At 43.7% G+C, this 18202-nt stretch overlaps 1 protein-coding gene across 4 annotated transcripts in view; it reads left to right on the top strand.

Moving 5' to 3' along the window:
- The window catches only part of RPRD2 (regulation of nuclear pre-mRNA domain containing 2), a 123657-nt gene extending 109794 nt beyond the window's left edge, over positions 1–13863 (top strand). For 2 of the 4 annotated variants that reach the window (XM_010387265.2, XM_010387264.2), the window contains 2 exons: positions 868–1068; positions 7875–13863. In XM_010387265.2, the coding sequence (XP_010385567.1) occupies positions 868–1068; positions 7875–10648 (2975 nt within the window). In that variant the 3' untranslated portion in view covers positions 10649–13863. The remainder of the gene's footprint in view (positions 1–867; positions 1069–7874) is intronic. The other 2 variants (XM_010387266.2, XM_030935761.1) reach the window with 2 other exon arrangements.
- The last annotated feature ends 4339 nt before the right edge of the window (positions 13864–18202 follow it).

Genomic DNA, 18202 nt, shown 5'->3' with positions numbered 1-18202 from the left:
CTCCAGTCTGGGTGACAGAACGAGACTCTGTCCCCCCCACAAAAGAAAAAAAAAGCACATAATTTACCAGTCACATAAAATTATGCAGTGACTGAGTTATACAACTGTAGTGGCTCTCAGCGTCCAGTCAGCCAGCAGTATTTATTGAGTACCTACAGTGCTCTAAGCTGTAGGTGCCATTTGGTGGAGAAAAAAGAAATATTGTCCAGGTGTGGCGGCACACGCCGTTAATTGCCAGCATTTTGGAAAGCCAAGGTGGGAGGATCACTTGAAGTCAAGAGTTCAAGACCACACGGGGCAACATAGCAAGACCCTGTTTCTGTTTTTTAAAAATAAATAAGAAATATTGGGGCTCTCAAAACTATGCAAATCACTTAATACTTGTTTGTTTTTTTGAGACGGAGTCTCACTCTGTCTCAACTCTTGTCTCACCGCAACCTCTACCTCCTGGGTTCACCTCCTGCCTCAGCCTTCCAAGTAGCTGGGATTACAGGCGCCTGCCACCACACCCGGCTAATTTTTTATTTTTAGTAGAGATGGGGTTTCCCCATGTTGGTTGGCTGGTCTCAAACTTCTGACCTCAGGTGATCCGACTGCCTCGGCTTCTCAAAGTGCTGGGGTTACAAGTGTGAGCCACCTCGCCCGGCCAATACTTGTTTGTTTTAATGGTGTTCCAAGTAAAAGGAGATAATCTTAATCTTTTCAGATTTTTTTTTTTTGTACATGTCATGTTATGATGGACCATTTGTGGATCAACCACAGAAGAATTCCTGTTAATTATATCAAACTCATTGAAGTGAGTGGAAAGTATGGGGAATTGAAGTCATTTTGAATTGCATTTTCTTGAGTTCATCTTTCTGCCACCAGGGGTCAGTCCTGCATCAAGACCTTCTCCAGGAACTCCCACCAGCCCCAGCAACCTCACCAGTGGCCTGAAAACACCTGCACCTGCCACGACAACATCTCACAACCCTCTGGCAAATATCCTCTCCAAGGTGGAGATCACCCCAGAGAGCATTCTGTCTGCACTTTCCAAAACCCAGACACAGTCAGCCCCTGCACTGCAAGGTAACTGACATGTGCCAGAGGGACTCGAATTGTGAATGTTTGTCTCTGGCTTAAATTAATCCTGGATTCCATTTCTGAGGAATCCAGAGCCATAAAATGTATAACACAGTTAATTCATTATTATTTTTATTTATTTATTTTTTAAATTATTTTTTATTTTTGAGATGGAGTCTCACTCTGTTGCCCAGCTGGTGTGCAGTGGAGCAATCTCGGCTCACTGCAACCTCCACCTCCTGGTTCAAGTGATTCTCCTGCCTCAGCCTCCCTAGCAGCTGGGATTACAGACCTGCACCACCATGCCTGGCTAATTTTTGTATTTTTAGTAGAGATGGGGTTTCTCCATGTTGGCCAGGTTGGTCTCCAACTCCTGACCTCAGGTGATCTACCCACCCCAGCATCCCAAAGTGCTGGGATTATAGGCGTGAGCCACCATGCCTGGTGGTCATTCTTCTTTTTTTTTTTTTTTTTTTTGAGATGGAATTTCACTCTTGTCGCCCATGCTGGAGAGCAATGGCCCACTCTCGGCTCACTGCAACCTCAGCCTCCCAAGTAGCTAGGATTACAGGCACCCGCCACCACGTCCATCTAATTTTTGTATTTTTAGTAGAGACGGGCTTTCATTATGTTGGGCCAGGCTGGCCTCGAACTCCTGACCTCAGGCAGTCTGCCCACCTCAGCCTCCCAAAGTGCCAGGATTACAGGCGTGAGCCACTGCGCCCATCCTATTCTTTTTATGTTTATCATCTGTGAGCGGACATCTGAAGAATTATAAAATGTCAAAGCTGAAAGAGACTAAGCATTATCTAGTCTAATCCCTTACTTTTCAAGTAAGGAAACTAAGACTCAGTAAGGTGGTAAGACCTGCTTATGGTCACATACCTTTCTATTCAATATGAACCGAGACTGAAAGCCAGATTTCTTGACTGGAGTTCAGTATTATTTCACCAACATCATGACACCCTAGGGGCTGCATTAGTCCCAGCTTTTAATATAGGTTTATATATGTTGAGTTTTATTAATTTTAATGTTAACCAAAGCTAAAGACAATAGGAAAGGTCCATCTATTATCAAAAAATTTGGCCAGCCGCAGTCGCTCACACCTGTAATCGCAGCACTTTGGGAGGCTCCTCGCCTAAGGTCATCAGTTCAAGACCAGCCTGGCCAACATGGTGAAATGCCGTCTCTACTGAAAATATGAAAATTAGCTGGGTGTGGTGACGCACACATGTAGGTGTGCTGAGATCACATGAGCCGGGATCACGACACTGCACTCCAGCATGGGCGACAGAGCAAGACTCAGTCTCCCAAAAAAAAAAAAAATTTTTTTATGACGCTTCGGGAACATAGTGAAACCCTGTCTCTACAACAGAATTAAACATTAGCGCCAGGCGCAATGGCTCATGTGTGTAATCCCAGCACTTTGGGAGGCCGAGGTGGGCAGATCACGAGGTCAGGAGATCAAGACCATCCTGGCTAACACAGTGAAACCCTGACTCTATTAAAAATACAAAAAATTAGACGGATGTTGTTGCGGGCACCTGTAGTCCCAGCTACTTGGGAGGCTGAGGCAGGAGAATAGTGTAAACCCAGGAGGCGGAGGTTGCAGTGAGCAGAGATCATGCCACTGCACTCCAGCCTGGGCGAAAGAACAAGACTCCGTCTCAAAAAAAATAAATAAATAAATAGGCCGGGCGCGGTGGCTCAAGCCTGTAATCCCAGCACTTTGGGAGGCCGAGACGGGCGGATCACGAGGTCAGGAGATCGAGACCATCCTGGCTAACACCGTGAAACCCCGTCTCTACTAAAAAATACAAAAAACTAGCCGGGCGAGGTGGCGGGCGCCTGTAGTCCCAGCTACTCGGGAGGCTGAGGCAGGAGAATGGCGTAAACCCGGGAGGTGGAGCTTGCAGTGAGCTGAGATCCGGCCACTGCACTCCAGCCTGGGCGGTAGAGCAAGACTCCGTCTCAAAAAAAATAAAAAAATAAAAATAAATAAATAAGCTGGGCATAGTGGTGCATGCCTGTAGTTCCAGCTACTCAGGGGGCTAAGGCAGGAGGATCACTAGAGTCTTAGATGTAGTATTTTTGTTTTCAACTACCTATAATCTCTCTCATTTGACCCTTTCTGTTCAGCTGTACTAATTATGTTTTGTGCATGACACTGATTGTTTCTAACCTTTTTTTCATAAATCTTTCCTACTCTCTACTCTCTTACACTCCAGATACCAACAAAACCCTTTTTAAGTACCGTAATATAATTACAAAATGAATTACAAATACCAGGATGGTATATTCAGCGTAGTGATTTACTCTGTATCAGTAGTCTCAACCAAAGGCCTCCAGGGAGGACACTTGGCATTATCTGGAGACCTTTTTAGTTGTCTCAACTGGGGTAATGGTAGGGCTGCTACTTAGGAGGATGCCTTTAGGAGGATGCTCCTAAATATCCTACAATGTGTGAGACAGCCCCCAACAATAAAGAATTATCTAGCCCAAAGTGTCAGTAGTGCTGAGGTTGAGAAACCCTGCTCTCTACGAAAGGAATGGTATAAAACAGTTTCCTAAACTGTTATGTAAGTGGATCATTCAAGCATATTATAGTGAGCTTTGTCTTGAGATACAGAAGAATTTTGTTACACAGAACTAAGTGTTATTAATAATCCACAGCCCCTATCTATTGGCATCAGCAATAAAGAATTGATGATGATTGCACCACATGTTGTGTACTACTAATATCAGGGACAATTTGAGAGTTTGACATGTTCATGCTTTCTCCCTTTTTATTTATTTATTTGTTTGTTTGTTTGTTTGTTTTTGAGATGGGGGCTTTCCCTGTTGCCCAGGCTGGAGTGCAGTGGTGTGATCTCGGCTCACTGCAACCTTCCGAAGTGCTGGGATTACAGGTGTGAACCACCACGCCTGGCCTATGTGGATTTTCTGATGAGGCAAAATTTGAACAGAACTCGGTTCCTTATGGAATGTGGAATTCTCTTTGACTTTTAAAAGGATTGTATCTAGCAACTTAAATAGATGTATTTCCTCAAAAACTGTTAACGAAATCCCAGAACTTTGTTCTGATTGTGTCATCCACAGCCCTAGGTATTGACGGATTTACAACACAAAAGAGAGAGACTTCAGGCCCAGTGTGGTGGGTCATGCCTGTAATTCCAGCACTTTGGGGAGGGGTGGATCACCTGAGGTCAGGAGTTCAAGACCAGCCTGGCCAACTGGGTAAACCTGTCTTTCCAAAAAAAAAATACAAAAAATACAAAAAATTAGCTGGGCGTGGTGGCTCGCGCCTGTAACCCCAATTACTTGGGAGGCTGAGGCAGGAGAATCGCTTGAACCCGAAGGCAGAGGTTGCAGTGAGCTGGCCTGGGCAACAAGAGCAAAACTCCATCTCAAAAAAAAAAGAGAGACTTCAGTGGGCAAAGGAGCAGAGTATGACTTGTTATGATTAAAGAGCAAACTTTTGGCTGGACACAGTGGTTCATGCCTGTAATCCTAACACTTTGGGAGGCCGCGATGGGAGAATCACTTGAGGCCACGAGTTTGAGACCAGCCTGGTCAATATAGCAAAACCCCCATCTCTATTGTTTTTAAGACTTTTTAAAAATAATTTAAAAAAAAAAAAAAAAGATTGGAGAATTGGAGAAAAGTAATATTTAGTGGTGAGAGACAATTTTATCTATTACCAGAAATTTGAATAGTATATCTATCTTAAAAAGATGTTCTTTTGAAGAAGTTATCCCAAAATATCTGAAAAATATGCTGAAATATCTTCTAAAAATCATACTACATTATCATATATCACATTCTAATGTTTGAGGACTTCTGGGTTTTGTGAGAACAATGATTAGTAAGAATTAAATCAGGCCGGGCGCGGTGGCTCAAGCCTGTAATCCCAGCACTTTGGGAGGCCGGGACGGGCGGATCACGAGGTCAGGAGATCGAGACCATCCTGGCTAATACGGTGAAACCCCGTCTCTACTAAAAAATACAAAAAACTAGCCAGGCGACGAGGCAGGCGCCTGTAGTCCCAGCTACTCGGGAGGCTGAGACAGGAGAATGGCGTGAACCCGGGAGGCGGAGCTTGCAGTGAGCTGAGAGCCGGCCACTGCACTCCAGCCTGGGCGGCAGAGCAAGACTCTGTCTCAAAAAAAAAAAAAAAAAGATAAAAAAAAAGAAAAAGAATTAAATCAGGCTGGGCATGTTGGCTCATGCCTACAATCTTAGCACTTTGGGAGGCTGAAGTGGAACAATCACTTGAGCCCAAGATTTTGAGACCAGCCTGGGCAGCATAGTGAGACCTTATCTCTACCAATAATAAAAAAGTTAGCTGGGCATAGTGACACACACCTGTGGTCCCAGCTACTTGGGAGGCTAAGGCAGGAAAATCTTTTGAGCCCAAGAGGTTGAGGTTACAGTGAGCTATTATCGCACCACTCTACTCCAGCCTGGGTGACAGAGCAAGAGCTTGTCTCTTAAAAAAAGAAAAAAGAAAAAAAAAGGAAACTATTAGGTGGGATTAATTATGTGGCTAGGGAACTCTTTGGAATGAAACATGGATTTTTTTTTTTTCTTCAGGAGGATCATAACTAAACATTATTTCAGTTGTTTGGATATTGTTGAGTATTGGATAACAATAAAGACCATACAACATTATTTAGAAATGGCTTTAAAATGTTACAAGGATGGAGGGGACTTGAAATTCCTTAGACCTTAACTCTGTTAGAATATGGGTTAAAATTGAAATTTTGAGGAAACATTAATTGAAGTATCACATGAAGTATTTTCTTTAATCATATAATTACTAAGGAAAAATTTTAGTGTATTCAGTGACTAAAAGCTATAAATGTGGGTGAAATGTGTATTAAAATTTTATTTATTTATTTACTTTTTTTTTTTTTTTTTTTTGAGACGGAGTCTCACTCTGTCACCCAGGCTGGAGTGCAGTGGCCGGATCTCAGCTCACTGCAAGCTCTGCCTCCCGGGTATACGCCATTTTCCTACCTCAGCCTCCGGAGTAGCTGGGACTACAGGTGCCCGCCACCTCGCCCAGCTAGTTTTTTGTATTTTTTTTTTAGTAGAGACGGGGTTTCACCGCGTTAGCCAGGATGGTCTCGATCTCCTGACCTCGTGATCCGCCCATCTCGGCCTCCCAAAGTGCTGGGATTACAGGCTTGAGCCACTGCGCCCGGCTAATTTATTTTTAAATACAGAGACTCATTTTGTCACCCAGGCTGGAGTGCAGTGGCACATAGTTTACTGTAACCTTGAACTGGGCACAAGTGATCCTCCAGCCTCATCCTCCTGAGTAGCTAGGACTGCAGGCATGCGCCATGATGCCCAGCTGATATTTAAAATTTTTTTAGAGACAGATTCTCACTATGTTGCCCAGGCTGGTCTCAAACTCCTGGCCTCAAGCCGTCCTCCTGCCTCTGCCGCCCAAAATGCTAGGATTACAGGCATGAGCCACCATGCCCAGCCAAAAGTTTTCGTTTGTGACAAGAAATTGGGTAAATTTTTAAAAATATGATTGAAGGCCGGGCGTGGTGGCTCATGCCTGTAATCCCAGCACTTTGGGAGGCCGAGGCGGGTGGATCACAAGGTCAGGAGATTGAGACCATCCTGGCTAACACGGTGAAACCCATCTCTACTTAAAAAAAAATACAAAAAAATTAGCCAGACGTAGTGGTGGGTGCCTATAGTCCCAGCTACTCGGGAGGCTGAGGCCGGAGAATGGCGTGAACCTGGGAGGTGAAGCTTGCAGTGAGCCAAGATCACGCCACTGCACTCCAGCCTGGGTGACAGAGCAAGACTCTGTCTCAAAAAAAAAAAAAAAAAAAGATTGAATTTATAGACCCTTCTGTTATCTTTTTGTCAAATATTTTTCTAAAAAATTTTCTACAGGAGCAGTTTGCTTTATTGAACTTCAGTCTTTACCCCGAAGAATTCTTTCTCAGTGCTTCTGAGAAAGTTTTGACTGCCAGTGAACACAGTTGAATTTCATCATTGTCAATCTGGACTAAATAATCCTTGGATTTTCCATGCTATAAAATGGGGATTGTGTGTTTTCTTGTGAAAGGACCAGTGTCCCTGGTGGTCTGTCTTTGTAAGTCTTTGTGGTGTATGTTTATTATAGATACATTTTACAACCAAAACTTGGATGGTTGAAAGCATTGTTTTCCAAAAAGTAACAACAGTCTACCAAGAGATGCTTCTTGAAAAAGGTGTTTCCTGTTCAGATAAATTTCTGATATTTGCATTTGCCTGTCTCCATCTTGAAAATAACAATGTATATTATTGCATTTGCCTGTCTCCCTCTTGAAAATAACAATGTGTATTATTAGAGATAACTGTGGTTTGAAGGTTGGACAGGAAAGGTAGAACAGATCTGTTTGCATTTAGAGAAACATTTCCACAGATCAAACATTAAGAAATACTGGCTTAAAGTGTTGTTTGAAAAATAATTTTGCCTCCTTTCTTTTCCTGCTTTGCCTAACTTAAACTATGAATGATTCTGACATTAAAATCTCCCCTTCCTGTTGCCTTTTATTGTGCCACGTTGGGCTTATTTCTGGACTGTACTGGAAACATTTCAGTGATTTGCTCTTTATTGATAAATAGACCCAGTATTTTCTGTGACATTTAGCCATTGCTTGTTTGGTCTGGATTCCTTTTGGCCTTACACTTGTCTATCTGGTTCCCACCAAAATGAATGAGAATATCTGATTAGCCTACATTGTTTGCATTGCATGGTAGGGAGTTATTCTTTTTAACCCCTCTAATCTTTGTTTCTACAGGCCTGTCATCTTTACTTCAGAGTGTTACTGGGAACCCAGTTCCAGCCAGTGAAGCTGCCTCACAGAGCACTTCAGCCTCCCCTGCCAACACCACAGTCTCTACCATAAAGGGAAGAAATCTGCCCTCTAATGCCCAACCTTTTATTTCCAAAAGCTTCAACTATTCTCCTAACTCATCAACTTCTGAAGTCTCTTCAACCTCAGCCAGCAAGGCCTCAATTGGGCAAAGCCCAGGGCTCCCAAGCACTACTTTTAAACTACCGTCCAACTCTTTGGGGTTTACAGCTACCCACAATACTAGCCCTGCTGCCCCACCTACTGAAGTTACCATGTGCCAATCTTCAGAGGTCTCCAAGCCAAAGCTGGAGTCAGAGTCCACCTCCCCAAGCCTGGAAATGAAGATCCACAACTTCTTAAAAGGTAATCCTGGTTTCAGTGGCTTAAACTTAAACATCCCAATCCTGAGCAGTTTGGGGTCCAGCGCCCCATCAGAGAGCCATCCCTCAGACTTCCAGCGTGGCCCTACTAGCACCTCAATCGACAACATTGATGGAACCCCTGTACGGGATGAACGGAGTGGGACACCCACCCAGGATGAGATGATGGACAAGCCCACATCCAGCAGTGTAGATACTATGTCCCTGCTTTCTAAGATCATTAGCCCTGGTTCCTCAACACCCAGCAGTACAAGATCACCACCCCCTGGGAGAGATGAAAGCTACCCCCGAGAGCTCTCCAATTCTGTATCTACATATCGACCCTTTGGTCTGGGCAGTGAATCTCCCTATAAGCAGCCTCCTGATGGAATGGAGAGACCATCTTCCCTGATGGACTCTTCACAGGAAAAGTTCTACCCAGATACTTCTTTCCAAGAAGATGAGGATTACAGAGATTTTGAGTATTCAGGGCCTCCACCCTCTGCCATGATGAACCTAGAGAAGAAACCAGCCAAATCTATCCTGAAATCAAGCAAGCTGTCTGATACCACCGAGTACCAGCCAATTCTGTCCAGTTATAGCCACAGAGCCCAAGAATTTGGGGTAAAGTCTGCCTTCCCTCCATCTGTAAGGGCCCTCCTGGATTCTAGTGAGAACTGTGACCGTCTCTCATCTTCCCCTGGGCTATTTGGTGCCTTCAGCGTAAGAGGGAATGAACCTGGGTCTGACCGGTCACCATCACCGAGTAAGAATGATTCATTTTTCACCCCTGACTCCAACCACAATAGCTTGTCTCAATCTACCACTGGGCATCTCAGTTTGCCACAGAAGCAGTACCCAGACTCTCCTCACCCAGTCCCACATCGTTCCCTTTTCTCTCCGCAGAACACCCTTGCCGCTCCCACGGGTCACCCACCCACATCAGGCGTGGAGAAAGTCCTGGCCTCCACCATTTCCACCACGTCGACGATTGAATTTAAGAATATGCTTAAAAACGCCTCACGTAAGCCCTCAGATGATAAGCATTTTGGCCAGGCCCCCAGCAAGGGCACTCCAAGTGATGGTGTCAGTCTCCCAAACCTCACCCAGCCCAGCTTGACCACCACTGATCAGCAGCAACAAGAAGAGCACTACCGCATAGAAACGCGCGTCTCCTCCTCCTGCTTAGACTTGCCTGATAGCACAGAAGAAAAGGGGGCCCCTATAGAAACCTTGGGTTATCACAATGCATCTAATAGGAGGATGTCAGGGGAGCCAATCCAGACCGTAGAGTCCATCCGAGTTCCTGGGAAGGGAAATAGAGGACACGGGCGTGAGGCTTCAAGGGTGGGTTGGTTTGATCTGAGCACATCAGGTAGCTCTTTTGACAATGGCCCTTCAAGTGCCTCTGAGTTGGCATCCCTTGGGGGTGGGGGCAGCGGAGGCCTCACTGGCTTTAAAACAGCACCATACAAGGAACGGGCACCCCAATTTCAGGAGAGTGTCGGCAGCTTTCGTTCCAACAGTTTCAACTCAACATTTGAGCATCATCTTCCCCCATCCCCCTTGGAACATGGGACACCCTTCCAGAGAGAGCCAGTGGGGCCATCATCTGCCCCACCTGTCCCTCCTAAGGATCATGGTGGTATCTTCTCTCGAGATGCACCCACTCATCTACCCTCTGTGGATCTTTCGAACCCCTTCACAAAGGAGGCAGCCCTGGCCCATGCTGCCCCACCCCCTCCTCCTGGAGAGCACAGTGGAATTCCTTTCCCTACCCCACCTCCTCCTCCCCCTCCTGGGGAACATAGCAGCAGTGGTGGGAGTGGTGTCCCCTTTTCTACTCCACCCCCTCCTCCACCCCCTGTTGACCACTCTGGAGTTGTACCCTTCCCAACCCCACCACTGGCAGAGCATGGAGTGGCAGGGGCTGTGGCAGTATTTCCCAAGGACCATAGTTCCCTCCTTCAAGGGACCCTGGCTGAGCATTTTGGGGTACTCCCAGGACCCAGGGACCACGGGGGCCCCACCCAACGGGACCTCAACGGCCCTGGCCTTAGCCGTGTACGAGAGAGCCTGACCCTACCCTCCCATTCTCTGGAACACCTGGGCCCACCCCATGGAGGAGGAGGTGGGGGAGGCAGCAACAGCAGCAGTGGGCCCCCCTTGGGTCCCTCACACAGAGACACCATCAGCCGGAGTGGCATGATCTTACGGAGTCCCCGGCCAGACTTTCGGCCTAGGGAACCTTTTCTCAGCAGAGACCCGTTTCACAGTTTAAAGAGACCCAGGCCACCTTTTGCTAGGGGCCCTCCGTTCTTTGCACCAAAACGCCCATTCTTCCCTCCCAGGTACTGATGGAAACCAAGGGAAAGGCATTTTGAACAGTCTAGAGAACATTGGAAGTAGGAGTTTGGTTTATTGTTGTTTTTATTTGTTTTCTTTCTCGATTTTTTTTTATTATAACAAAGGGCCTCTCTTCCAAAGTAAGAAATCACATATGCTTACGTTTTACTATTCAATTCAATCCTCCCTCCCATTGCACTTATCTACCTTCCCCAAGTTGTTTGTATTAAAAAAGAAAAAAAAAAAAAAAAGTAAAGAAACACAACCAAAGCCACTTCGTTTGGCTGGGGGGTTGGGGAGTGGGGAGGAAACAATCTTTATTTTATCCCATCTATTGAAGAGTATTATTACATTTGAAATAAAACTTCCATCAGTACAGATAACCACATGTGCAATGTTGGGATGTTATTTTGGGCTTGGCTTATCGAGTAGTCAATGGAAGGATTCCTGTTCCCTCTCTTTGCAGCTTAGAATGTGCTGTAGCCAGCTCGGCTCCCTTCCCTGTGTATCTGTGTCTGCTAACAGCCAAGAGATGTTGCAAGGGAGGAAATGTGGGAGATCTTGAACCTGTCAAGTTTATTTGTTTTGTTTCTAAAGGCATGTTGAAATTGAGTTCTTTATCCTTCTCCTAAAATCTTTTTTTAATCAGCCTCAAGGTTAAAATAAGGAGTGACTACAGTATATAAAATTAGGAAAGGAAGCATTAATGGTGTGATATGACCTGCCTGTTTTTTGTAAACAAGATAATAGGAAATGTTTTCAAGGTAGTTTCACATGTCTTGCACCAAGCTCATGCCTCTTGCTTTTCTTTTTTGACTTTCTTTATCTCCCTCAGTTTTTCTTCTGCTGTGGCCAGAAAGACAGTCACTAGAGTTGACTATTGATACAAAGGTGCAACAGAAATATTATCCCTGCATTTTTAAATATAAGAAGTAGACATTAATTTTACCACGGTGCCTCCCTAATGTAAGTGATTATTTATTGGTGGTTTTCAAAAAGGTTAACTATTAAGAGAAATATTTGTCTTTATCTTCCTTTTCCCCTTGCTTCAGTTGTGTTATTCACCCCTATTCTTGATATTTTAAAGGAGGAGACTCAGTAGCATTTTCCTTTATATTATACGCACGTGTCTATCCCATTTCAAGGCTCAAGTCTTACCCCCACCTCTTGCTCCCATTAGGAAATAAAGACCATTTCTGCCCTTAGTTGTTTTACATGCGAGATAAGTGCTTTCCTTCTCCCTGGACTGAAAGACTTGTTTGTATTTCTACATCTAGTACTTGGGAAATAGACAATCATCATACTTTGAGTGTTTATATCTTTAGGGACACTGAAAAGTAAATGTTGCTTTACTCCAATTTTTTTTTTTTTAATTTAGTATCTTACCCCAAGGCATACACACTGATAATCTCCAGTTAGATGAGTAAAACAGTATGTGCTTAGTTTTTCAGAGAATTCTAGCAAGTTTCATATTTTCTTCCAAGTTAGTGTAGAACTAACTATAGGAAGTATGGGGTTGCTTTTTCCTCCAGTGGAATATTACAGATGGGGGAGGGTGGGCAATGTAGTGACAGAAAATGATTCTCTCGGAATGAACTTACTTTTCCGAGAAAGAGCAGCATAAACCAGATGCACATCATGATTTGGGAGTTTTTGTGTAATTTATTCTATTTATTTGGGCTTGCCATGTGTTCTGGGGTTAGGATGCTGCAGGTCATTCATCTTCCTAATGCCTGTCTGGTCTTAAAGCCAGCTGTTCTTTCTTTCCTCGACCCTCTCTGCCCTGTAGCTCTCCCCACAAAAATGCATGATACCACGATCTTATGTGTAGGATGGGGTATGTAGTGTAGCAAAGAAAAGAAAGTATAGTTATATTGAGTCCTAAGACATTTGTTAGGGAAAAGCATAAGAGAAAATGGGGTGGGGGTGGGGAAATTATATTTTACTTTCAAAATTGAAATAGGGTTTTTTTTTTCCAGAAATTAAATGGGATGTTTTTCATTCTAGAATAAAAGAATGTGAATTCTCTCTGCTGCTCTTGTTTAAGCTAAAAGTAGTGTTTACTTGAAAAGGCTCTCTGACCATTTAATTCTATCAGAAAATGTGGGGATGTCAGGCAAGTGGCTTCCTGAACGTTGGGGCGGGATAATTGTCCTCAAAAGTATGATGGTTAATACATGAAAGGAAGACTTTGTTGTACAGTTTCAAAGATGAGCTTTTAAGGAGTTGGGTTTTTGTGGGGTACTTTTTTGTTTTTTAAGCCACAAAATCCTCAATATGTTTGTTTTAGGATGGAAGTGAGGATTTGTATGAGACTGTCAGCTATTAATTTTAAGGAAATCTTAAAATTTACATTTACATCAGTTAATGAAGATGACAATGTGTATATATGTGATATAGTGAAACAAAAAAGACAGTTCTGGTATTCATAACATGAAAGAAAGGGGTTTTATTCTTTCTGTGTCTGTGATTTAAAACTCTGTGACCATGCTCTGACTTTTGTATTTCAACCTGAGTTCAAACAAATAAACAAGATATTTTTTAAAGAAAGCATAACATAGTGTGTCTTGGCAAGGACATGATTCATATGGCAGCAGAATGTGAGAAGTTGTAAGGTCCTTGGTACTCACTGTAAAATCACAGACAGAGAATTAGTAGGGGTTGTGAATACACTAGTACCACTTAAAGTTCAATGATACAGTATCAGAAATAGGGTCCTTAAGTATTTTGAAAGAGTTTACTCTTCAGGCAGCTTAGATGAGAGCTCTCTCCCTGCTCCCCTCTACCCTCTCAAAAGTTGAGAGTAAACAGAATTTGGTTTGATTCTAGGGAGGGGAAAATGAGCAGAGAATAGGACTTTTATAGTTTCCAATACCAGGAATAAAATGTTTGTGATATATATGGGGTACAGCAAACCTATCTAGATAATGTGAATACGATAAACTTCCTAATTGCAGGATATTCACTCTCAATCCTGAAGTTACCGGTTCCTGCCGAATTGAGCTTCAGCTGTTACTGTTTTGAAGCCGCTGTAAATTACTGCTTTCCCCAGATCCCCCACTATTTTTTTAAATGGGCGGGGGCGCCTGTTAAGATTTAAAATAGATATGTTGGATTGATATTCTCACGTGTTCAGTGTGAAAACAAAACAAGTACATGCTTTAGAAGCAACAACAATGAAATCCTTTTGAAATGTGTATTGATATCATTTAATAAAATAACTAGTTCGAAAGGTTTGACATTTTTCTTTGAGATGGGCTTGGACCAAGGGCCCCTGGCTTCCTGGTGAGTGCAAATAGGAGGGAACTTCTCAGGAGCTGAAACTGCTGCTTTGTGGAGTAGGCCTATGGTTGGAAAACCTAAGTTTTCTCCAGCAAAGACCCAACATGACTGTCCAGGGCCGAAGGTGAAACCAACTAGAGAATGCAGAAGGAAAAGCCTGGATATATCTCAGAAGATACGGTTGTATTGGCTTCTGGTCCAACGGTATGTGGGTGGGAGTAGTGGTGTGTGTGCCCACACATTTCTCAGGCACATACAGAGATACCACAGACCACCCACTTCGTGACCACTTGCACTTTACTCTCTTCCAGACATTCCTTTTTTTAAAAAAATCTTTGTCCCCAATATTTTGTTTTCCGCTTTAATAAAGTATGGCTTCCTTTGTTGTGTGGTTGACTTTTCCCCTCATGTTGATCTTTTCCAGATGTCCCCTTTGACTTCTGCACTTAACGTCACTGAAGGCAATCTGAGCCTCTAAGATCTTTATGGCCTTGTGGGTTTTCTGTTTGATCCTTTGTGTAATTGAATTTTGGAAAGGGACAATGGATGGGTTCTAGATGTTCAGGGAGTGGTTGGTGAAGTGGGATATACTGTATTAGTAATTTTTTGTGCATGTCTTCAAAAGACTGCAACTGTGAGCCAAGAAGCATTTTTAAAGCAAGCATAGAATTGCGGGTTTGGGGTGGTAGTAGGGATCCTTCTGGCCAATTCTTTACCCACATCTGTCCTTCTTACTGCATATTGGCAGTCTGTTGTGCAGAAGCCACACTTAACCCTTCTGTCTTACCCCATCCCTTGTTCATAACCCAGTGAGGCTGGGTTGGAATGCTGGCTTTAAGGGGTAAAGAGGAATAGTCACTGCATCTGGGCCAGGCCTGGGTCACTGGCAGGGTAGAAGGCTCTAAATAGCAGCTTTGCTTACGTGAAGGTACGTGCATGTATCACCAGACACTTAACTAGCAGTGGCCTGGGAACACACCCAGCATGTAGGGTGTACGACTGTACTGGAATCTGGCTCACCCTTTTTTCCTTGTCTCTTGGGACCTTGACTTGCCCACCTGATTACCCCTAAAGAAGCAACAGCTTTGAGACTTCCTCATTAGGTTTTCTGGGCACGTTATTCATAATTTCCTCTGTCTACTTTTTTTTAATGTAAGCCAATCTTGTACAGCAGGGATGAGTTATGTATGTAGACATAGCAATGCAAACACCATCAGAGTGGGTTTTGGAGTATTGGGGCGTTTCTCATACTTGTTTATGAGTAACTGTATGGACAAGTCCGGTCAGCTGCTGTTCACAATTGCTGAGTAATAATTCATTGAGACTGCATAGGCAAGGCTATGAGAGGGTCATCGGTAAGAGAGATATCGGCCCTTAAGTAAACATCCTATTCTATCTTCCCCGTGTAGAAGGAAATAGAAGCACTAAAGCAAAGAAGCAAGTGCAGCGTAAAACAGTATCAGTTACTTTTGACTTAACTGCTGGGGAAAGAAAGGAGAAGCCTTTACTTAGTTACAAGTTTGAGGGGAAGAAGATAAGAAGGCCAACATCTATGTAAAAGTTGATAATTGCAGTTACAGTCAACCCTCCTCGGTATCCATGAGGGATACCAGGTTCCAGGACCCCCATGGATACCAAAATCCACAGATGCTCAAGTCTCTTACATACAATGGCATAGTATTTATTTGCATATAACCTACACACATCATCCAGTAAATTTTAAATCATCTCTAGATTACTAATACCTAATACAATGTAAGTGCTATGTACATAGTTGTATACAGTATCGGTTTTGAAATTTGTGTTACTTTTTAATTATTTTTATTACCTCCCCCCTCCCAATACTTTTGTTCTGTGGTTGGTTGAAACCACAGATGCAGAATCCCCAGACAGAGCCAACCATATATTTTCTTTTTTAAATTTTATGTTTTTCTATCCTTTGTTCACACCTAGGGAAGAATCAAAAATTGAGAATACAGATATGGATGGAGGGACTAGTGAGTTCTTCAATGCCAAGTGAGGAAACAAATACAGGCTGGGTGTGCTGGCTCACGCTTGTAATCACAGCACTTAGGGAGGCTGAGGCGGGCAGATCACTTGAGATCAGGAGTTCGAGACCAACCTGGACAATATGACAAAACCGTGTCTACTAAAAATACAAAAATTGGGGCTAGGTGCGGTGGCTCACGCTTGTAATTCCAGCACTTTGGGAGGCCGAGGCCGGTGGATCACGAGGTCAGGAGTTCAAGACCAGCCTGGCCAACATGGTGAAACCCCATCTCTACTAAAAATACAAAAATTAGCTGGGCGTGGTGGTGCGTGCCTGTAATCCCAGCTACTCAGGAGGCTGAGGCAGAAGAATTGCTTAAACGTGGGAGGCAGAGGTTGCAATGAGCCATGATCTCACCACTGCATTCCAGCCTGGGTGACAGAGCAAAACTCTGTCTCCGGGGAGGGGGGCAGGAAATTAGCCAGGTGTGGTAGCATGCACCTGTGATCCCATCTACTTGGGAGGTTGAGGCAGGAGAATCACTTGAACCCGGGAAGCAGAGGTTGCAGTGAGCCAAGATCGTGCCACTGCATTCCAGCCTGGGCGACAGAGCGAGACTCCGTCTCAAAAGGAAAACACAAATGCAGGTTGCAGGTTTTTATGTTTGACTTGAGAGTTGGCTAAACCAGTCTACCCTGGACATGTTCAGGGTCATGGTAAATTGGATGTTCCAGCAATGTTCCTTCCTCATCCCCATTGTGCCCCCTTATTTTTGAGAATTACTCAAATCCTTTGCCACATGATTTGTGGGAGATGAGAGAAACGACTTGAAACTTGCTACATTTTTCTTGGGGTGTTTCAGTTGGAATGGGTAGAAAGGAGACGGACAGCATCCCTTTCCTCTGTTTCTCCCTCCTCCCTGGCTAACAGTCCTTTGCACCTACAAGAGACAACACTTAAAATAGTCATTGCCAAGGGCAAAAGTGATTAGGAAATGATTTGAAATCTTGATTACTTAGAAGTGGGCCTCAGTTGTATGCAGGTTGAGCATGCCAAATCCAAAGTCCAAAATCTGACACCAACATGACACTCAAAGGAAATGCTCATTGGAGGATTTCAGATTTTTAGATTAGGGATGCTCAACCAGTAAGTATAATGGAAATACTCCAAAATCTGAAAAGATTCAAAATCAGACACTTCTGGTCTCAAATATTTCAAATAAGGATACTCAACCTGTATTTCCTTCTACAGATGTTATCTAGGATCTTCTTTTAGAGTACTTTGTCCTTCCCTTTGTTTTTTACTTTAGCATGGAACCTAAATGGACACATCCCTACCTAGACTAGCTCCTGTGTTTGACAGATCTCCTCTTATGCCCTGACCTGACAAATCAGTTGTGTAAGAGCTGGGGTGGGAGTGTCTGCTTTTTTTTTACGGCCCCAAGAGATGTTCTGGGAAGGGAAATCTTAGTAGAGATTTTAGGTGAGCCCAAAGTTTTGTTTTCAAAGTCAAAGTTCAATTTATCCATGCTCCTGACAGAAAGCTTTCACCTCTTTGCTCACTGAGCAAATGTCGCTGAACATTCTCTCCCATTGTGGCTTTTTTTTAATAGAGACAGGGTCATGCTATTTTGCCCAGGTTGGTCTCAAACTCCTGGGCTCAAGCAGTCCTCCTGCCTCAGCCTCCCAAAATCCTGGAATTACAGACATGAGGCACCGTTCCTGGCCACATTGTGGCATTTTATTTTATTGATTTTATTTTTATTTATTTTATTTTATTTTTTGAGATGGAGTACCACCCTTTTTTGCCCAGGCTGGAGTGCAATGGCGAAATCTCGGCTCACTGCAACCTCTGTCTCCCAGGTTCAAACAATTCTTCTGCCTCAGTCTCCCAAGTAGCTGGGATTATAGGCATGTGCCACCACGCCTGGCTAATTTTTTTTTTTTTTTTTTTTTTTTTTTTTTTTGTATTTAGTAGAGACAGGGTTTCACCATGTTGGTCACGGTGGTCTCAAACTCCTGACCTCAGGTGATCCACCCACCTCGGCCTCCCAAAGTACTGGGATTACAGGTATGAGCCATTGCGCCTGGCCTGATTTTATTTTATTTTATTATGTATGTATGTATGTATGTATGTATGTATGTATGTATGTGTGTATGTATGTATTTATTTTGAGATGGAGTTTCGCTCTTGTCGCCCAGGCTGGAGTGCAATGGTGTGATCTCGGCTCACTGCAACCTCCACCTCCTGGTTCAAGCAATTCTGCCTCAGCCTCCCCTGTAGCTGGGATTACA

Source organism: Rhinopithecus roxellana, chromosome 8 (assembly GCF_007565055.1).
Source record: "Rhinopithecus roxellana isolate Shanxi Qingling chromosome 8, ASM756505v1, whole genome shotgun sequence".
Taxonomy (NCBI): Eukaryota; Metazoa; Chordata; class Mammalia; order Primates; family Cercopithecidae; genus Rhinopithecus; species Rhinopithecus roxellana.
This window is presented reverse-complemented; position numbering and strand designations above follow the sequence as displayed.